This window comes from Protopterus annectens, chromosome 2.part1 (genome assembly GCF_019279795.1).
Source record: "Protopterus annectens isolate FY-2018-M chromosome 2.part1, PAN1.0, whole genome shotgun sequence".
NCBI lineage: Eukaryota > Metazoa > Chordata > Ceratodontiformes > Protopteridae > Protopterus > Protopterus annectens.
This window is the reverse complement of record NC_056729.1, coordinates 949,658,634-949,682,397: the sequence shown is the minus strand read 5'-3', so window position 1 is coordinate 949,682,397 and position 23,764 is coordinate 949,658,634. Positions and strand designations below refer to the sequence as shown.

Here is a 23,764-nt window from a genome sequence, read left to right as displayed (position 1 = left end):
AAATGAATACTTCATCTTTTTTCCTTGTGCTTATCAGAACAACACCATGTTAGTTTGGCATCATTCATTTGTGCATTCAGGTACATTATTAATTTTACATTAAGTAGTGCTACAAACTTGAGTTTATAACCAATGGTATTGTAGAATTTGTTTGGGGATGGAATCAGGACATGAAGCGGGAGTTAACTGACATGATTAGTTCACAAAATTATACCTTACTATTAAATTCACCAACCCTATCTTTAGAGCTTTAGTGTAACTTCTAAACTACATCATATTATTAATTATGTTCTGGATCAGGACATATGATCTTGTCATATTACATATCTAAGTGATCAAATTATGGTCAGTAGCCTCTTACAGGTTTGACTTATGCCACTTTGGAACGAAAGTTTTCTAAAAGCCTTACAACATCTCTTTCTAGACACAAGAATCCAAAAATGTCATCACTGAGACAATTTGTCTGATATGTTCATAAAAGCCTCATAACAACTGAGTACACACTGGTGACACATGAAATACCAGAAGTATCAAGAGACAGTTTGAATTCATGCTGCCAAAGAATACCTACAATCTGACTACAACCAAAGTGTGCTACACCAACAGCAACAGACTTCAAAATATATGGAGAGACAGAAACAAAAACAGGTGTACCTGTTAATAAGGTCTGAGCAGGCACAAATACATATCAGTAATGCTGCAGTGGGCAAGCCCCCATGAAACCCCATACCCTGAAATCCTGCATTTAACAACTGCAGGAATGTAAACCCTTGCAGAAGAAGTGCAAAAATTCATTTTCCCTAATGCTGTGCAATCTTGTAATTGTTATATTCAAGTATGGGGCTCTGGATGATGGGGCTTTTCACCTTGTCAAAATGCTGTGAAGGATGGTTCATTACACACTTCGGTATTTTGCTGTTTTCAGATTATGAATCAGACTATTCCACACATTTTGAATACCACATTCCTTGGTGACTATAGCAACCTGTATAATGAGATTGCAAGGGTGGCATTTAATAGAATTAGTCTAGACGATGTAATGTGAACACAGAATATTGCATTTTACTGGCTGTGACTAGTACTGTCTTAACAGAGGGGGTGTGCCACATATTATTCAATACCATCTTATTGTTTTAAAAATGCAAATGAACTTGTCTTATTTTTTTTCTTCGGGGTTATTTAGATTTCTATAGTTTTCATCTACTGTATACTATCTTGAGAACAAATGTCCTAAGCTAAACTGTGCACATTAAGGCTTCATTTCTTCTTTTACATGCATATAAACATTGACCAATAAACAGTATACTGTAGAGACATACCAAATTTGCTAAACTCGTACAGTAAAAATCAGCAAGCAAATTAAACTCCATATTTAGAAACAGGTTTTTGGATAAATTTTTGTGAATGCACAAAATAAAAAAAATAATATCTTAAAAAATGTTTGTTTTCCATAGTTTATATTACCTGGTGCAAGACCTACCTTTGCTTTAGCATCAGGTTTATCATCAGCCTTTTCAGCTAAAAGTATGAGCCTTAGGATCAGAGAGACACTCAGAGGGAATTGTCCTTTTAGTTTTGGTACATTAGCTTTGATAAGTCTCTGTACTTTGGGAAGGGGAATGTTGTAGAAGAAGACTTTGCCTAAGAGGTCTTGTCCACGTCTTCCAGCACGCCCAGACATCTGAAATGGATAAAATAACAACTATGTGAATTAAAACACAAGTAGTGATGGTTAGTTAAAACCAAAGCACTAATTTAAAAAAGAAGTTATGTCTTACCATAACGTTCCATCTGTGTTGTTGATCTTTGTTCGTTCATTACTGATGGGTTATTGGTTCCATCCTCAGAACCGAGCCGGCGTCATACCAAGCTCATGTCAGCCAAAAACTCTCGAGCCAAGATCCTACCCAGAATACTCTGCTCCCTGCTACCTCAGATTGAGTTTGCAAGTTGACAGGCAAAAGTAGAGGCTACCTCTGGTCATAACAGACCTACAATAATGGAAAAAAGGAGTATAAGAGATCAACCAGGAACCTCCGGAGGGGGACGGAGGGTGGGGAGTAATGACTGAACAAAGATCGACAACAGAGATGGAACATTATGGTAAGACATAACTTCTTTATCTGATGTTGTTAATCTTCGTTCATTCCTTACTGATGGGACAGAGTCCCCAGCTACCTGTATCCCTGGATGACCCTCATGGAAGGACATTCCTGAGCATCATGGAACCAAAAGAGGCTCTACCTCTGGAGGCCAAATTCAATTTGTAATGACGGATAAAAGTATGGGGTTTGGCCCAAGTCACAGTTGAGCAAATATTATTGAGGGAAACCCTAGCATGAAAATTTGCTGAAGTAGCCATAGACCTTGTAGAATGAGCTTTCACTCTGTGAGGCAAGGTGATGTTGTTCTTGTTGTAGATAAAGGTAAGCAATTTCTCACCCATGATGCCAATGTAACTTTTGAGACAGGATGACCTAGCCTTGGTCCAGAAAAGGCCAGAAATAGTTGGTCTGATTTACGGGTAGATTTTGTTCTGTCCAGATAAAATTGTGTTTGCCTGTGAACATCTAGGGAGTGCAGGCAATACTCTCCCTTGTTAGAATGATTAGGAAAAAATACTGGGAGGTCAACAGACTGGTTGATAGACTGTTCTGACACCACTTTTGGTAAAAAGGAAGAATTAGTTCTCAGTGATACTCTATCCTTATGGAAAATAAGGTAGCGACATTTGACGCATAAGGCTTGAAGTTCTGACAAACGTCTGGCTGAAGTGATTGCAACCAGAAACAAAGTTTTACAAGAGAGGTACTTTAAATCACATGAAGATGCAGGTTCAAAGGGGGGAGCTGTTAGGGCTTGTAGAACCAAGGCCAAATTTCAAGGTTGTACTGGTTTTCTAAAGGGAGGTTTTAGGTGAAAAACACCCTTCAAGAAAGTCTTACAGAGTCTATGTGACATGAGTGAAGAATCCTGAAAGCCAATGTGGAAATTAGAAATGGCAGCTAAATGAACACGAATAGTACAGGCTGACACCCCAGACTGAAAAAGATGTGATAAGTAATCTAAAACCACAGAAACTGGGGCTGACAAGGGGTCCAATTGTTTATTCGCTGCCCATAATGTAAACCTTTTCCATTTACTGAGATAGATTAGCCGGGTCTATATTACGCGATCAAAGACACTTTTCTTCGAATGTGTAATATTTGAACCCAAAACATCGAAAACAATAAACCACGAATGGCCACGTCCACAAATTTTTTCCTAGCAAAAAAATTAACGAGGCTGCAAACAAGCAACACAAACTTCATAATCTTAATCAAGTGGGAGGCTTCAGCCCCTGAAGTGGGGGCTGTGCCCCCCACACCACCCTAACTAAATATACCAACTCCAAGATTGCTCAACATTGGGAAAAAGGGCAAATCGCGAGAACGGCCAACTGAATTTTTTCCCTAGGAAAAAAATTGCAAACATGGCCACTCTCAGTTTAGTGTTTTCAATGTTTTGTGTTTGAATATTATGCGTTTGAAGAAACGTGTCTTTGATTGCGTAATAGGGAACCGATTTCCTGGTGGATGATTTATGAGATGCGATAAGAATACTGCGCACCGGGGAAGAGAGGTCATCCTGCCTGGCAATCACAGGAAGTAGAGAAACCAAGCTGTCAGCTTCAGGCTTGTTAGATTGGGGTGAGTCAGACCCTATGGATGGGAGATCAACGTTGGGGATGGATTGAGGATCCATGGTCGATCTAGCAGGTGAGGCCAGAGGAAGGGGAACCAAAGTTGTCGAGGCCAATATGGAGCAATGAGGATCACTTTGCTCTTCAACTGCGGTGTTTTCTTCAGAAATTGGGAGATAAGTGGAAGAGGAGGATAAGCATAAAGCAGACCCAAGGGCCAAGCGTGGACTAGAGCATCTCTTGGTGACTGTCACCAAGGAGGGATCAGGGCACAGTAGTTGCTGCACTTGTAGTTGGTTGGGGAGGTGAATAGGTCGCAGCAATGCTGGCCCCAGTGGCTGAAAATTCTTGCCGCTATCACAGGATTGAGGGACCACTCGTGAGGTTGTAGAATGCACCTGCTCATTTTGTCTGCTATCACGTTGGAGCTCCCAGGAATGTGCATTGCAATTAGAAAGTGGTTGGAAGCTATTGCCCATTGCCATATTCTCAAGGCCTTTCAGCATAACGGATGCTTGTTGATGTACCAGACCACTGACAGGTTGTCTGATTCGATTGCAATAGTCCCTGATGGAAGGATGGAGTGGAATGCTTGCAACACTAAGAGCACCGCCCTCAGTTCCAGGACATTGATATGCAAATAGGCCTCTGTCTCCAACCAGGTGCCTTGGACTGAGTTTCCCTGATATAGCCCCCCCCATCAGGGAGGCATCCATGGTCACCATGGCTTCCGGTTGATGGGGACTGAAGGGGTGAGACCATTGTTGGGGATTTTGAGACATCCACCAGAGCAAATCATGCTTGCATCTCTGAGTTACACTTATCTGAAAAGACAAAGGATGTTGTAGAGGGTACCACTGAGTGCTCCCCCCACCCCATCAGGGAGGCGTTCATGGTCACCACGGCTTTCAGTTGATGGGGGCTGAAGGGGCGAGACCATTGTTGGGGATTTTGAGACATCCACCAGAGTAAATCTTGCTTGCATCTCTGAGTTACACTTATCTGAAAAGACAAAGGATGTTGTAGAGGGTACCACTGAGTGAGATGTAAACACTGGAGAAGTCTCATGTGGAATCTGGCCAGAGGAACAATGGTGATCAAGGCTGCCATTGACTCTAAGAGTTGGAGTATGGACCGAGCAGATGATTTGTGGTGACAGATTAGTGGCTCAATCTGTTGTCTTACTTTTTGAAGTCTGTGATCCGGAAGAGATGCTGTGCAATTCCTCATATCCAACAGAACCCCAATGAAGTCTAAGGATTGTGCTGGGGTCGTGTTGGACTTCTCCCAGTATATAGTGATTCCCAGGCACTGTGCTGTGAAAAGAGTGTAGTCTAGGGCTTCTTCCAGTAGAAGCTTGGTGGGGGCGGTGAAGAGCCAGTCATTTAGGTATGGAAACACCTGGAATCCTTGCAGTTGCAGGTGAGCGATGACCACTGCCATGCATTTGATGAACACTCTGGGGGCTGTAGGGAGACCGAAGGGCTGCACTCAAAATTAGTAGTGACTGGCTCCTATGCAGAAGCGGAGGTATCTTCTTGAGCACTTTTCCATTTTTATATGGTAATATGCATCTTGAAGATCTACAGAGCACATCCAACCGTCTTCTTCCAGAAAGGAAGTATAGACTGAACCGTGACCATCAGGAATTTCTCTTTTTACAAATTTGTTCAGTGTGCTTTGATTCAGAATCAGTCTCCAGTCCCCTGTCTTTTTTGGCACTAAAAAGAACCTTGAGTAAAAACCGGATCCTATCTGGTCTGAGGGACCATTTGGATGACTCTTTTTTTGTAGCAGCTTTCGGATTTCGTGTGCTGCTGCTTCCCTTTGACTGGGTGGGATATCGGGTAAGTCTCTAGGTGAGGTGGGACAGAGATGGAAGGGGATGCAATAGCCTCTGAATATTATCTGTTGTACCCAAGAATCGGTGGTTATGTTTCGCCAGGTAGTGGGGTACAAGGAAAAATTACCCCTGACCGCTTCCAGAGGTGAGCAGTCGGGCAGCGCTTCAGGAGTGCTGGTATGGTTGCCCAGAGAAAAAAATCTCTGGAACCCCAGTTTCGTGGACCTCCCCTGCCCTGAAAAGGGCATCTTCCATTGGAGTTTCCCTTTCTGCCTCTAGGGGAGAACTCGGCACGTGCGTCACAGAAAGAGCCCTCTGATTTTTTGTGCCACATCTTCCCACTCCTCTGATTTCTGGAGTAGAATCGTTGAGGAGTGGAGTGTCAGACACCAATGGGAGACAGGGTCTTGCCATCTTGTTTACACCTTACCAGTGTATCTTTAACCTTAGGGCCAGAAGCGGCCTCGATGGGGGCTTTCATAAAGGAAGCTTTAAAGGAGTCCACAAAATCGCAAAGGTGCATCCAGGCATGACATCTCGTGACTATACCTGCGCCTGCCGCTCCTTCCGTTGTGTGTGAAATAAGGCACATGGAAGAATTGGATATCGATTCTAGGGTGGCTGAAAAGCTACATTGTCATGCACCTCATCAGAAACAGCTCCTGCCAAAGTTTCAGAGAGTTGGTTGATAAGGTCCCTCTGGAGCCTTGTAAAGTGTGCCAAGTAGTTCAAGGACCTTACGGTGAAGGTCAATGAAGCAAACACACGCTTCCCAAGTCTATCGCCTGGGACTCTTTGTTGGGTGGATGGGCAGTCTGGCTCTCTTCTGCCAAGTTTTTTTTGATTGCAGCCGCCACCATCATGGCATCTACTGGAAGACCTTATAGAGATAGTAACTGATTGAAAACTTTTTAAACACTAACAATATAGAAACTTTCAAAAAATTGTTCACTTAGCTGAGAGAGAGTGGCTTGACATGGCTGTACAGCAACATGGCAAACCAGATCTGAGGTAACAGGGAGCAGAGCATTCTGGGTAGGATATCTTGGTTCAAGAGTTTTTAGCTGACGCGAGCTTGGTAAGAGGCTGGCTTGGTTCTGAGGACGGAACCGATACCCCATCAGTAAGGAATGAATGAAGATTAACATCAGATCATCTGTTTTCTGACATCTTAATAGATAATTCAGTGTGTAACAAGCAACATGCAAGATAGTTTTGCTGGCTTGAAAAGTTCCATGGAGACAGTATAGTTTGTAACAGAGTAGATCTTAAGTACTTAAAAGTTCTCTGGATATCCATAAATTCAAGCAGTGGTTAGGCTCTGCATATGGCAACCAGTATTTCAAAATGTGATTTATGTTTACACACATCTGACAGCTTGCTGTAGATTTTTTGCTGGATAGGCTTTGCTTTAGCACATCTAGCATAATTGTACATAGCACTGCCTAAGCAAATGTAGTCAAGCTGAAACAATCATTCATGATATTAAACTAAACACATTTTACTACCTGAGATTAAAAAAATGTAGTCTTCATTTTGGCCCCCAACATATACTTTGTTAGATTATAGTAAAAAAAAAAGAAGTAAAAATTAAGCATGGTTCCTTAAGCATGCTTCTTTTGAAAAGTTTTATAAGGATTCTTTGAAAACAAATATCAATTCTCCATTTTCTTTGTCAAACAACTCTATTTCATCCTCTCAAGCAATTAAATACCTGCATTCCAGGTTCTAAAGCAAGCCTTTGTAATCAGAATATGGAATAAGTTGCATCCTAACAGTGTAATGAAGAGAAGTTTGAACTCATTACCCTAATACTATACCCTGTATTATTTAATAAGCATTCCATGCAAGTAATAATACCAAAATGTAGCAGGAAATGGTCAATTTCAAACTAAAGAAAGGTGCTCTGAAGCTCAAAATTCCCCTCAGTGCTTCTTGAAGATCTCATATTACCCAATACTGCCTATCATGGAATACTGCCTATCATGGAATGTATTACACTTGCAAAATGGATTAAAATGTTTTTAAGATGCAGAGAGCAAAATTTTTTGCATAATTATTTTTATTAATTTTTAACACCTTTTGAGTATAGCAGCACATCTGGACTCTAGTTAAGTATGTGTAAACATCGCTGGGATCGGATAAAATAATTCACATCCACGCTCATTTTGGTTTCTCTTAAGACAAGACTAGGTAGCTCTAGTCGCGTAATGTACTAAATTTAGACTTATTGGCTTTGTTTATTTAGAAAATTAGGTAGTTCTATACATGTAACATACTACCTTTAGATTTATTAGCTTTAGTGTTTATTAGTTTTAATGTGTGTGTGTGTGTGTGTGTGTGTGTGTGTGTGTGTGTGTGTGTGTGTGTGTATGTATATATATATATATATATATATATATAAACATATGTGTGTGTGTGTATATGGATCCCTATCATATGATAGAAACCTCATTTGGCTGAAACCATAAGACTGAAAGTTCAAAAGACTGAAAAGTCACTTGACTTAAACCCATAATACTGAATTTCAACATACTAAATTGTAAATTGGACCATATAAAACCAGACTAGGTGGGGGGCTATGCCCCCCACACCACCCAGTGTGGGAGGGGCAGCACCCCCCACCCCCTTACTCTCTCTCTCTATATATATATAGATATATATATATACATATACAAACTCCAGGGTTGCACTACAGTGGGGAAAAGGGCACTGATACAAGCACTCAACTCTCCTTGTTAATAAGGAGAAATTAATAGTAGGCACTAAACAGCTTATAATTGCAAAGTACCTTGCTAATGTAAGGGAAAACAGCTCCTGTACTTTACAAAAAAAAAAAAAAAAGCACCAAACCAGGCATGTCCAAGGGTCAGCTTCCGGTGATTTCTCCTGTCCATCTGGTGAATCTGGGCATACTGGGGCAATGCAGCAATTGCCTCATGTACACAGACAACCCTGTCCTCCTACCACCCAACACTACAACATGTGAGAGATGCACTTACATAGCCAAAATGGAAGCAAAGCTCTCTCCACCCAAGATTGTGCTAGAAAGTCAAGCAGAGAAGGTTAACACCCACACTACACCTCAAGCAACACATAGCCCTTCTAAACCCACACCACCAACACCCACATATAGCAACACTAAATCCACATATGCAGAGGCCCTTAACTGTAACCTGCCCAAGCAACAAGGACCTCTGAAGCTGAAACGCAAACAAACACCAATCACAACCAAAGTTTCACATAGTTCACAACACCAGTGGGCCACCCAGCAACAGCCCCTAAGGCAAGACAATGTACCTAACACTTTAGTCATAGGTGACTCTATAGTCCGGCACACTGATGTCCCACTCACCAGATTGAAGGAGAAAATTACAGTCAGCTGCCTGTCGGGTGCCAGGATCCACCACATAACGCATGCACTCAAGTCACTCCACAACAAGTATAAATATGACTCTGTCATTGTCCATGTTGGAGTGAATGACTTGAGACGTACCTCCCTGGACTACATGAAAAGAGACATGGAAGAGCTCTCGGATCATGTGGCCCAGGAAGGTATGACCCTAGCCATGAGTAGCATTCTGCTTTTGCCTAGAATGATAACACAATATAAGGACAAAATGATTGACTTCAAGAATTGGCTATGCTTCTAGTGTTATTCAAAGGGGATCCAGTATCTGTCTGCCTGGGATGACATGATCGACAGACCATGATGCTTTGCCACAGATGGTCTGCACCTGTCGCCCCTGGGATTCAGGTTACTGGCTAAGGCTCTTGCCACCCCTATAGTGCCTTTTTTAGGCAAAGTTCAAAGGACAAAACCACCACCGTAACAGGTACAAGCATGCAAAATCTGAAGGTAATGCTACTCAATGCTAGAAGTCTAAACCTCAAAATGCACTCTCTCGAGGCACTCCTAAAAATGGAGAACATCGATCTCTGTGCAGTAACTGAGACCTGGTTCAAGGCTCCAGAGAGCACCCCTGCAATACCAGGCTACAACTCTTACCTCACCTTTCGGCCACCAAACCAGGACCGAAATACTAAAGGTGGAGGAGTGTCAATATTCACCAAGGATATTCACACCACCAGGCTAGTTGCCCAACACAATGTGTCTGAAATTCTCCAGGTGCAACTAACACTAGGTAAGACTGCAATCCAAATTGTAGCTTGTAACAAATCCCCCACCATACCCCAAGATTCTCACTACACATTTCTAAACATATTGGAAAATATTAAGATAGAACCAAACACCCTAATAATGGGTGATTTTAACTACCCTGCCATTAAATGGGAAAACTACTCATGTACCAACACCTTTGCCCAATGGTTCTTGGAATTCATAAATTCCAATGCCCTGGATCAACTAATCCTTAGTCCCACCAGGGGCTCCAATATCCTAGACCTGGTCATTACCAACATGGGAAATTGATGCTCCACACCTATGGTCACCCCCTCGTTAGTCATGTCTGACCATAAGCTAATCACCCTTAACATCCACATCCCACCCCCACCCCCCAGTAAGGAAACCTCCATAAAAAACTTCTCCAAAGCCAACTTCATGCTACTCAAGTCAGAAGTGACAAACTTCATGACACCCATGCAGACGGGAACTGAAAGTTCAACTGCTGAATCCTACACTAAGGCACTGTATGAGCACATCCACTCATGCATGAATTGTGCCATCCCAAATAGAACCAAGATGCTCTCATCCAAAAAAGGAAGCCAATCTGGTGGTCCTCTGCCATAAACAAACTTTACAACAAAAGGAAGAAACTGCTGCAGAAAAGAGGAAAATCCCAGGATGCAAAAAACTCCCTTACCAGCCTCAGTAAGAAATTGAGATCCCTCATAAAATCCTCCAAAGCTAGTTACGAAAATAAAATTGCCAAAGATTCCAAAGACAACCACAAGGCATTCTATAACTATGTCAAGAATCTAAATGGCAATGCTCAGATCTGCTCTGAGCTAAAACAGAATGGCATTAAATATACGGATCCCAAGGATATTGCCAATATCCTGGCAGATCGATTCAGTGCCAACTTCACCCCCCTCTCACCCCCTAAATGGCCCATCTCAATACCGGAAGATTGCCAAATTCTGGTAATAATGGCCACACAGGTAAAACACGCACTCTCCAAAGCTAAGAATACAGCATCCATGGGACCAGATGACATCCCGGGCTGTGTACTACATGAACTACAATATGAACTGGCATCTGACTTAAGTGTCATGTTTAATCATAGCCTCACCTCAGGTTTCATGCCCACTGAGTGGCGCAGAGCTACAGTTATCCCACTCCACAAGGGAGGGTCCACCTTGGATCCCGGAAACTACCGCCCCATCAGTCTGACAAGCCTTATCTGCAATGCCATGGAGCGTATTATCATGGAACTTATAAACAAAGACATTGGCAACCTTCAAACACTGGACCCCACCCAGTTTGGGTTTGTGAAGTGCTGATCTTGTCTCCCGAACCTGATCAGTCTCCAGAGCCATGGACAAGGGTAAGGTGGTCCACATAGCCTATCTAGACCTTGCCAAGGTCTTTGACACCATCCCTCACTCTGGAATCATAGATAAACTTACAAAGCTGGGCCTTAATCCCTACATCACCCAATGGGTTGCTAACTGGTTTACTGACAGAACCCACACTGTAAAAGTAGCTGACTCCAAATCCAGCTCCAGACAAGTGACAAGTGGAGTACCTCAGGGTTCAGTCCTGGGACCGCTCTTGTTTGGCATCTACTTCTCTGAAGTACAGGTCAACACTAAGGGACTCTGGCTAACAAAGTTTGCAGATGACTGCAAACTGGGAGCCATTACTGAATCCCCAAATGATGTGGATACTCTACAAAAGGGCCTTACAGAAACAGATGCTTGGTGCCAGAGCCATGGGCTCAAGTTCAATGCCAAGAAATGTATAGTTATCCCTTTTGGGAAAAAACATGTACCCGTGAATTACCATATAGGTGGCAGTACACTAAACACCGAAAGTGTGATAAGAGACTTAGGGACACAGGTGGACAGTGGTCTCACCTTCGATAACCACATCGCCACAACAGTCAGGAAATCCTTCTATGTGGCACACCTCATCACTAAGGGCTTTTCATCCAGAAAAAAGGAGGTCATTGTCCCTCTGTACTCATCCCTCATTAGACCCATTATAGAATACAATGCCCCGTTTGGTATGTACCTCTCAAGACATCTGCAACAACTGGAAAGGCCGCAGAAATACCTCACTAAAAGAATCACATGCCTAAAGCAGATGCCCTATGCTGACCGCCTTAAAAAAGTCCAGCTATACTCTGTCACATATCGTCTACTCAGAGGCGATCTCTGCTTAACATACAAGGCCATGTCAAACCCAGAGCTGTTGGACATGCTACACTTAAAGAAATCCTAATCCCTCTGAGCCACACGCTCCAGGGATCTAAACCTTATCATCAAAATAAACGAAACATGCTGGAGAGATAGGTTCCTGACCCAGAGACTCCCCAGACTCTGGAATAGATTGCCCATACATGTCAAGCAGAGTGCCTCTTTGGCCCTCTTCAAAAGGAACCCTGACGATTGGATGGGAGAAAGGAAATTCACCCTGGGGATCATGTCAGTCGCCCTGCTAGACAGAGGTCCAGGGAAGTAAATAGTGTGGGAAGAAATAGCCAGGGAATTGTTATGGCTAGGCTTGTATAGGCCCTAGGGCTGATAGCCTAGTATGAACCTATGAACCTATATACATTTCACGTACCTTACAGCAATCTATATGCTGCCACTACTATGCCATTTTTCCTGCTGTAGTGTGATCCTGGAGTTAGTATATATAGTTTGGGGGTGTGTGTGGGGGGGTAGCCCCCCACCTAGTCTGGTTTTATATGGTCCAGTTTAAAATTTAGTATGTTGAAATTAAGTATTATGGGTTTCAGTCTTATGGGTTTCAGTCAAGTGACTTTTCAGTCTGTTGAAATTTTTTGATTTAGTATGTTAAAATTAAGTATTATGGGTTTCAGTCTTATGGTCTCAGTCAAATGAGGTTTCTATCATATGATAAGGATCCATTCTTATATATATATATATATATATATATATATATATATATATATATAGATTCACTTTAGAACCTCGAATTACCAAAATCTCAAAATTCATATGGTCGAAACCAAAAGATCGAGTTTTGGAAACTCGAACTTCTAAAATGAAACCAAAAAAAAAAAAAAAAAAAGTCAAACATCGCTTTTGCAGGGGGGCTTTGCCCTCCTGCACCCCCAATGTGAGGGGCTTTGCCGCCCACACCCCCTACTTAAATATACCAACTCCAAGATCGCGCTACAGTGGGGAAAAGGGAAATCTCCCATCTTGCGCTGTATGCGGAAGCGCAAAATGGGAGATTTCCCACTTCCTGTCAACACCGCAAAAAAAATAAAAACATTGCGTACACACAGAGCATACAAGAATCCTTGCCTCTGTGTGCACGTAATGTTTTAAGGTAAGTAAAGTGTTATTTTTTAAAACTTTACATATTCGATTTACTGAAATGTCGATCATATAGTCTCGACCATATGAAATTTGAAATTTCAGTAATTTGATTATGTAAAGTGCTCCCACATGCCCGACAATCAAATAACCGACGGTCCACAAACACGAAACCTCATACGCTGCACACACCACAATAACAACAATCAACTAACAAAACACATCCCCTGTCCAAAAACCACACACACAACACAAGCACACCAACATCCTCACAAACCCACACTAAACCTCACATACACAACTATTTACAACCCTAACCCAAACCCTTACCCTAAGGTCCGTCACTATCGCACACTCACCTAACCCACGCCCTAACCCTAACTCACTTAACCCGCCCTAACCCAAAAAATACTACTACCGCACACTTACCTAACCCGCGCCCTAACCCTAACTCACTTAACCTGCCCCTAACCCAAACACTATCACTACCGCACACTTACCTAACCCGCGCACTGACCCTAAATCACTTAACCCACCCCTATCCCCACTGACCGTCAATATCCACACTTACCTTACTCGCACCCTAACGTCTGTCACCACTGCATACTTACACAGCCTTTTCCCAAGTTGGTATCCTCGGCGTCGGTGTTTTGATCCGTAGCGTCGGTCTTCCGCATTGTCGATCTTCTGGCGCTCGCAAATTCCGTGTCGGTGAAATCAGCTGTCGGCTATCTCAGGTAGAACCATATACATACACACACACACACACACACACACACACACACACACACACATATATATATATAATTAAACAGGCCATCAACTTAAATTGTTGACTTTTATGTAAACTTCTGCTATACTTACTGCATGTGTGTGTGTATTTATATCTATATATATCTATATCTATATCTGTCTTTATTTTTATTTGTGTATACATACAAGCTTCCACAACCCCTTTTTCCTGTTTTTGTACATGGGGCTGGGATGTCACTTCAACAGTAGCAATCATCTGGGGCCAATGTTTACACCATAGGGTGGTTAGTCCTGCCTCAGTAGTTCTTCCACACCACACTCACATGCACACTCACACCTATGAACAGTTTAGAGTGTCCAGTCCACCTACACACACACACACACACACACACCAAACCACGCCAACCGTGGGTAAATTTAGCATTACCCACACCCAGGTGTGGGTTATTGCTATAATAAACAAGGGAAGACAGAACAAATGTCTCGCACAGCTGCACCAAATTCCATCCCAGTTTCCCATTTGCTAAACTTTTGTAATACAGACTTAGTGCTGAGAAATCACAATTCCACAATAAAGATATGCTGACTGCTTTAAAATAAGATGCTGCATTAGTATTATATCAAACATGAAAGGACTACAAAGTAGCATTAATTCAATATATCATTGCTCTGCTAGCTGACATTTAAACTGACAAGTGTCATGATAAAGAAATAATAAAAACATACAATATTTAAACTGTTTGAAGAAAATAACCTAAAGAAGAAGTAGTAATACTTGTGGATAATAATTTATCCTACAGAGGTACACTTGTGGATACTTTATCCTACAGAGGTACACTTTGTGGATAATAATTTTTCCTACAGAGGTACGCTTTGTGGTTAATGATTTATCCTACACATGTCAAACATATAGAATATGTAGTAAGGCAAATTATACAATGACTGGCGATTAGTATTCAAAAATGTGCATGCTGATTGGCCAGCCCAACCAGCGTGCCCGTTGTAAATCCCAGAATATACCAACGGAGAAAGGTCCGATCACCCGGACTTTTTTCCGTTCGTATATTCCAAAACTTTTTTTTAATTTTTCAACAAAAATTAAAAAAAAAGCAATAGTCCGTACTCCAGACATACCCAAGAGGCAGCATGGAGGAAATCCAATGAAAATCAGGTAGGTTATTTAAAACTAAAGACACGTACCTGATTTTCTGTGCATTACTTCCATTCTGTCTCTCTCTCCTACTCCTAAAGTAGCCAAAACTTTTTTTTTTTAATAATAAAAAAAAAAAAAAAAAACAAAAACAGAGCAACTGAGACTTTCTTTTCTCCGTTGCTTCCTTTTCATAGCATTCATGTATTGGGTATGAGTGGGAATGCGAGTCCCATACATATGCACAACACATCAAAACAAGGCAGCAGTATACCACCAGCTGTGGAAGAACAGTAATGCACCATTATACAAAGGCATTATTTAAGAAAAGTAAGTATTTTTTTTCTTAAATAATGTCATTGTATAATACCAATAACCAACTCCGTGGTTGTGGTATATTGCAATTTACCCATGGTTGGCTTTATTTAATCACTTGGGCTTCGCCCTCGTGATTAAACCACACCAACCATGGGTAAATCTTTAATATACCACACCACGTTGTCGGTTATTGCTTAATTATCTCATAGTTCACATGATGGTACTTTAAGATCAGTGAAATCCAGAAGTTATTCCCCCTTCTAGAAGGTATTAGTCAAGATCAAGACTGATGTGTATAAGTATATATAAGAGATAGTTTCATTTGGGTTCCCTTGGTCAACAGCCAGAAGTACAGGGTTGTTTGTTCGAAATTCTGGTTTAGTAAATGGATGTTTCATTACATGTGTGCTTTGTTGTAGGTAACTGCATTGTATATTTTGGGTGTGTGTGTGTGTGTGTGTGTGTGTGTGTGTATGTATGTGTGTGTGTGTGTGTGTGTGTGTGTGTGTGTGTGTGTGTGTGTGTGTGTGTCTGTGAGACTGCTTGTGGGTTAGGGCTAGAGTAAGGGTTAAGGAAGGGGACAGATTTAGTGAATGTACGATTGTGAGTGTTGTAGGGTTAGGGTAAGCTTAGGTAAAGGGATAGTTTTGGAATTGCATGCATTTGTTGGTGCATGTGTATGCTTGATACTGTCTTGTTCTGTGGTAGTGTTATGGAAAGGTTTTCTTATTTTTAAGTGTAGAGTTAAGTGATGGGGCAGAGTAAGGATTAGAGTTATGGTCAGCACACCTTACTAAGGTGGTTGCAGGGGGACCCTAACCCTGCCCCAAACCTTAACCCTGTGTCTTAATTTAAGAAAACAATTTCTGTAACATTACAACTAATAAGACAAATTAGATGCTAGTGTTATGGAGGGGTTTTAGTATAAAGGTCACAAAAGGAAAGTGCTTTCTTTTTGCAATCTTTAGTAGGTTTGAGTTTGTGTGTTTTCAGTGGTGTGGTAGTTCACAATATTGTGTTGGCTGTTCCATTCAGTTTAATGATACTGTGAGCTACCACACTATAATCATATCTAACTATCTATAAATAAATAAGTAAATATATATGTGTGCATGTGTGTGTGTTTATATCTAGATAGAGATATCTAGATAAATACATATATATATATATATATATATATATATGTGTGTGTGTGTGTGTATATATATATATATATATATATATATATATATATGTATATATATATATATATATATATATATATATGTATATATATATATATATATATATATATATATATATATGCTCACGTGTGTGTGTGTGCATGTGTAAGTCCAAGGAACAATAGTTGGACTAGTCTGTATAAAGACAGAAGTTTGCTATCTACTCTGCAAAGTAAACCAAAATAGCTGCCCACTTAGCTTTCAGTTAATAAGCATGTTAGAACCTGAAATACATCTTAAGAGCCATAGAACTTCATATATATAAATACATACATATCATGGCAGATCCACAAACTGTTCATAGACCTGTGCATGTATGTGTGTGAGTGGGCTTACCTTCAGTTTACCGAACGTCCACTTTCCCGACATGCAGTTTACCAACACTTCAATTCACCGACATCCAGAAAACCGACGTTTCCTGAGTGGTAAGTAACTGTTTGGTCATCTACTTGAACTTTGCCCCTTACCCCACGGTAGTGTGTTCTCGGAGTTGGTATATTTAGTAAGGGAGGTGTGGGGGGTGAAGCCCCCCACATAGGGTGTGTGTGGGGTGTGTAGTCCCCCACATTGGTGGGTTTAGTTTTCTTCCAGTAGTTCCTTCCATGTACGGCCAAGTGTACACTTACCACGTGGGAAACATCGGCTTTCCGGATGTCGGTGAATTGAAGTGTTGGTAAACTGCGTGTTGGATAAGTGGATGTTCGGTAAACCGAAGGTAACCCATGTGAGTGCATGTGTGTATCTGTGTGTGTTTGTTGTGTGCACACCCACCTGCCTGCAGCACATATATTTATATCTAGAGTACTGAATACTATATGTAATGTCAATATGCTAAAAATGCTAAATTTCTAAGCATTTTGTCTCTAAAGAACTGCAACTGAAAAAAAAAATCAGCTTGCTCCTGGTACAAAGAAAGGGGCTAGGAACAACCTTGATTAAACGTTCTTCTACACACAGCTTATACTCCCTGACTCTACAGTGCTAAATGTGTTGTCTGAATGTTCATTTGTTAAATCAGTACTTGTATCATGATTGTTGCTTGCTCAGCCCATACGAAGTGTGCCACTTTTCTCACTGTAAAAACTGCTCTTTAAGTTACTCATTTTAAGTACTGTTTCAAACTATTAGCAAGTCATGCAATTTCCTTTGTTCAAACTTTCTTGTGATAATTTCTGTAGTAAATATATTTTCTTCTATGGACATACCTGATGTGGTACTCATGTTGCATTCTTTGAAACTGTAATTTCCACCTAATATGTCAGGGATGTGGCTGAAAAGGGTTTGTTAACTATTCTACTTTCAAACAAAATATAATAAATAAATAAATACATTTAATTATGTAAACATTATGAGAACTGTGCTGTTTCTTTATCATCAGTGAAGTAAAGCCACAAATTTCTTCACATTGGATTAACATTATGAGACCGATTATATGACTTATTCTTGCATAAAAGAAAGACTTTTCTAAGTCACAGCACATTTACTAGTCTCAAGGGGGAAGTTTACTGTCCTGTGCACTTCAGGGCTGGCATTTGAGTGGACAGTGCTGTTGTGCCTCAGTTGGAGGTGGGTCATTATGGGTTCGTAGAGTCATAGGTACTTACAAGACTATTGATCTGTGAGAATCTTAAGAAGTCTAGGCCTACATTCCCATGGTAATTATTAGCCCTTGTATTTTGTATTATGAATTTCCAAAGCTGGGCCACACAAGTATATTTTTGGTACTTACATGTTTCCCCATATCCACAAGGGCCATTGGTGTTAAATGGGGCTGAATTTGTGGTTATTGATCCATTTGTTCAAGTTAAATTAAAATGGAATAACAGAAGTACTCTGCTTTATGTGGAAGGGAAGCAGGATCCATAGAAGTGGTATTCTCTGTGATACTTGCCTATCCCTCCAGCATGTTCTTTTAATCTTCAAAACAGACTGAGGTACCTTGAGCAGGGTTTCTAATACCACTGAACGCCTGAATGTTTAACATGTCTGACAAAACAGGGTTTGTTGAGGCTCTTTATGCAAGGCAGAGGTAGACTCTTAGTAGTCTGTATGACACCAAGAAGAAAGACAAGGCTTTAAGATGGCCTGTGTAGCTTTTATGATTTAAGCTCTTGGTTTTGTTTTTTTAGTTAAGAAGGATTGTGATTATTGCAGCTGTGACAAGTGTTTGGACAGGTATATACAGAGATAGGAATTATTTTCAAAGACTGGCCTAATGAGTGCTGAGTTTACAGACAATTATGTCCCTGGATCTGGATGCCATACACCACGATAAAAGCCGTGCAATGAAAAGGGCTTCCTTACAATAGTAAATACACCATGATCAAACGGCAGTTTATTGCCAGCTTAAATTCCCAGATCTCTAACTATGAGATTGGCTGTCAAAGGGGTGTGGTCAATGTGGTAGCTGCAATCACAGTCATGCTTGTTGAAGGATATACTTACACATTTCATGGCATTTAGTTTCAGTCTATGGTTTTGGCACCAACTATTTGTTTTTGGCAGACCATCTTGTAGGATCATGATGTCCTCTGAGAAGATTATGATGGCACCGAATCTGCAGACATCTGCATTCTTAGTAAGCCACTATCCTTTAATATTAGCTTTCACTTCCAAGAAGTAAATGCCAAACTGAAGCTGCCCAAGGACTGAATCCTGAGATACTCCACTAGTGACAAGTCTTTTGGAGGAGGTACAGCACCTCACCCTTGCTTCCTGTTTTCTATTTGTGATCCAGTTTGCTATCCAGGAAATAACATAGAGGTTAACATTTGGCTGGGAGAGTTTACCTAAAAGGTTGAGTGTGGGATGGTGTTGAATGCCTTTACAAGTTCCAGATAGGCAGTTTACACTGATTTGCCCTCATCCATTGCCTCAACAACCTTTCTAAAGATGTCATCTAGGTTAAGTAGGCAAGACCTGCCCTTGATGAAGCCAAACTGGGTTGAGTCAACAGTCTGTAGGTCAACTAAATCCCTATTTATTAGCTCCATAATGATGGGAATGACTGTTGCTGTCCTCCATTCATCAGGTGTGATGCCTGGTTTGAGGCTATGCTGAACAACCTCTGTAGAGGGTCTGACAAGTCATGTTTCAGATTAGCCAGTGGGCGTTGTGGTATGTTATGTGGCTCCATAGATGTAGTGTTCTTGGACTAAGACAGTGGCTTAAGAACTTGTTCTTGGGAGATTTGAGAAGGCGAGTAGATGCTGGCATTTTATCTGAGAATACTGGACGGGAGAGGGGGGGTGAAGTTGGAACTGAAGTAGTCTCCTAAGAGATCGGTTATGTTCTCTGGATCTGAATATGTCGTAGATTTACTATTAGCTCTAATCGGTGCTGGACATTGTTTCTTAAATTTCTAACATAGTTAAAGAAGGCATTGTGATTATATTTTGCCTTGGTAGCTAGTTTTACCTCATATCTGGCAGTGGCTGATTTGATCAGGATTCTGAGTTCCTTGTTTAATTTAACAACAACAATTTTGGCTTCTTGAGAGATTTATTTTTGCATGCAATCATTTTTTTTTTCTTTTATTATACAGCCTGTTTATATTAGGGGTTCACCACAGGTGTTTATTTATGAATTTTGCTTTGTATTTATTTCTGAAGGTATCAGATGCATCTATGCAGTTATTTACATGTGCAAAGAACTTGGAAATAAAGCATTTCAAATAAGCAGTGGGATCGTTGAGGTGGAAGGGGCTTTTGAATTTAGTCAGGTTACCACTCGGTTTTAGTAGATTAACCTTTGCTTAGTATTGGAATATTTAGGTATTGGAGGATGCTTCTGGCTTCAATCATAAGATGACTGTGACTGACTTGTGGTCTGATTTGACCACGGAAGAGCTTACAACAGGCAAGGAGTAGAGCTATCCAATATTGGTATGGACCAAATGCAGGTTTTTATCTCCCCTGTTTGGGAAGTGGACTAGCTGGTCAAGGGAATTTTTAATTATATAGTCCAGAAATTTCTGGGCGTACATGTTTTAGGTTGTATAAGTTTCCCTTTTAACGATGGGATAGGTGAAGACTCCTAAAAGAATGGTGCTTGGCTTTATGGTAGAATACTGCTCAAGGCTAGGTTCATATTTGCCTCAAACACACATTCAGAGAGCTCTATCATGCTTCTTTTTATATTGTCCTGGGAGATACATCTCTAGTCATTTACACACACATATACAATATCTGTGTCACATGTGTACATGTGGTGCAATGGGAACTGAGTGCTTGTGTGATGTGGTGAATCCTGGTTCCTGATAGGCCTGGAGAGTGATGAATCAGTGTGTCTTACTACTGAGTCATCTATGCTGAGGTTTTTGGTAAGTGTGGTGGTTTGCCCTGTGGGCTTTTGGACTGAGTATACGTGAGTCATAGAAGCATGTTTCATGAATGGTAATGCCTGGATGTGTCTTTCTGAGGTTGCCGAGGACACTTATTTTTTTTTTCAGTTACATTTAGGAAGCCAGTGGGGTTTAAGTAGGTTATTTCTAAGAGCCTCAGCATATACAGGTCTATATGTATGATCTGAGATGTTTAAAATTGGTTTAGTGTGGTGTTGTGTACTTCGGACAGCCTTGTTATTTGTAGTGGCTTTATGTGAGAGCTTTGCCTTCAATACATTGCATAACTACATCTCTCATACACTGTGGCAGGTTGTTTAAGTAGTAGGTGGTTGCCAATGATCATAAGGCCATTACTATATTGACTCAGGATGCCATTTCAACCAAGCTGGCTACAAAGGCAGAGCCATGGTTCCAGTTGCTTACTACTGTGGGCTGGAGATGAAGTAGGCCTAACACATTGAATTGTTTAACTGGAGTGTTATCTGTATAAGAAAAATAGTACAAGTCTATACATTAAGAGGACTGAGCCACTTCCTGCAGCTTCTTACTATTAAGTATGCTTAGAGTTTCTGGAGTAGATTATGTACAGAAAGTCATGGTTTTAAATGCCTGCAGCTATAAAGTGCATGATTAAAATGGCTGTGCAAGGAGCAGTGTCCTGGAAATACAGGCAACTTATGATAGCAGAGAAATACAAATAATTCAAGACAGTTCATTGGCCAATAGCAAAACAGCATAATTCAAGTTTACACAAGCAGTCCTATGCCTAGAAATGACTCACTTCTTCCTCTACACTTACTAAAGTTTAAAGCAAAGCAGTTCTGACTCAGATCACAATAAATGACAAAACATAACTAATGAGCTACTTCAGTAACTTCGTAAGAAGTGCAGATGTACTTATTCTAGGTGTTTCTCGGCTGGTAGTCAGCCAAATCTGGTATAAAACAATCTCAGTGTGGTTGCTTAACATTTAGCGACTCTGAGTGAATGAGAGCAAGGCCGCACAAATGCAGGCAACTTATAATAACAGAAATTAAAAAAATTCAAATGAGCCAAATGGCCAATAATAAAACAGCACAGTTCAAGGTTTTAAAAGCAATTACAGGCTTAAAAATGGCTTGGTTCTTCCTCTACTCTTACTACAGTTTACACCAAAGTAATTCTGACTTAGATCACAACAAATACATATATACTAGAAAAAAGTACTAAATGAATGCTAATGATGTGAATTTTTAGGGAGGTTTTATATACTAGAATATTAAGATGAGCTGAGCAGATGTGAAAAGAAATATGGAGAAATGGCTAATCCCTCTAGGTAGTGCACTGTGCACTAAGCAGGCATGAAGATAAGAAGGGTAACTTGAGTTATGACAGTTTAATGGAAGGTGCCTTTCAGTTTGATCTTCTAGTTACCAGTGGTATAAGCAGATGAGATGAGACTGGGAGGAGTTTCAAATGACAATTTATAATAAGAGAAGTTAACTCAAGAGCAATACTGGTTGGCTGCTTGGGTACTCAGTATAACGGATCTATGGAATACAATGGGAAGAAAAATACTTAAATAGCTTGGACAACTGACACTTATGTGCTTACAACAGCAATGAAAGAAGAGAGGGAGAGACTTTGGTAGTCAAATTACCATAAGGGACAGAAAATGTAGACACTGACTTTTAAAACACACCAGCCTCAAGGTAGCAGGGCAGGGAAAACTGCAACCGAACTGAAACAAGCCAGAGATGAAATCAGGCTGCTAGCTGGCTGAACAAGCATATTTCATTAAAGAACAAAATAATGCACTTAACAACAAAATACTAAAAATGATTCTGACAGAATATTAGAATACAAAATACTATATATTTTCTTACTTTCCTGGTGTGGAGATACTCAGAAGAGCATTTTCTTTTTATTTAAAAATGTATACACAGAAGTGGTCTTAATCCAGGCAAGCCATAATTGTCAACAGCAAACCAACATATTTTGGATGCAGATCTTTAAGGAGAATAATAATAATCATACAGAATACTATATTCATAAAGTAGCATAAGGTATTCTAAGAACTAAGCCAATACAGGAATGGTGAAAGGAGATTCTGCCAATCGGGATGACTGCAATTAAGGATACAGACAACAGGCAAGAGGGGGTGGGAATATATTAGAGAAAACTGGCAAAGGAACCAAGGTATTGGGAGCAAATAACTAGAGAGGAAAGGAATGGGAAGATGCCAAGAACTTATTTGGACTGCAGGTTAGACATTGTCGTCCATATCAAGGATTGTTATCAAAGAATAGGCAAAGAGAAAGAAATAGGGGGTCCTAAATGAAAGACCAGCATTGGTAGAGTTTTTGGAAGAAAATAGAACAGAAGTTGCCATTTTGAAAGGAATACGTAGTAGAGCATAAAAATATTTCATGATAACTATAAGAATCAACCAGAGGTGGTTAGGAAGGATTGGAAAGAGAGATTGGATAAGCAACTCACAAAGAAGCAATGGGGGTATATGTATGTCTCCCAAATATGCAACAAAATCTAGAAGATTTAGGATCTTTGCCTGGAAGTATTTACACAGGTATTTTTATACCCAACGCAGGCTCCAAAGAATTCTTCCTCAGGTAGACAGCCAATGCTGGAGGTATGATAGGGAAGAGACAGGTAACTGGGAACATGTTTTCTGGGAGTGTAATGAGTTGGCAGACTTGAAAGATTCCCTGCAGTCTGCACTGTTGGAGATGCTGGGTGAGCAAATTGGAGTAACTAGACAAACTATCAACTTCAGCATTTCATTCTCAGTAATCAAATCCTTTCACAAACACAACATGGTTTCAGACCAGGTCATAACACTTCCACTGACCTAATATCCTTTATGGACCAAGTTACTACATTCCGTGACTCTGGGAAGTTTGTCTCCACTCTATTTCTGGACCTATCCAAACCCTTTGATACCATTTCTCACACACTGCTAATCTCTCAGCTTTCTAAC

The 23,764-nt window shown here is 40.6% G+C and overlaps 1 protein-coding gene across 1 annotated transcript in view; it reads right to left on the bottom strand.

Moving 5' to 3' along the window:
- The window catches only part of LOC122794924 (probable ATP-dependent RNA helicase DDX60), a 3,096,781-nt gene that overhangs the window by 778,405 nt on the left and 2,294,612 nt on the right, over positions 1-23,764 (bottom strand). The window contains exon 30 of the mRNA XM_044063517.1: positions 1,481-1,681. Coding sequence (XP_043919452.1) covers positions 1,481-1,681 — 201 coding nt within the window. The remainder of the gene's footprint in view (positions 1-1,480; positions 1,682-23,764) is intronic.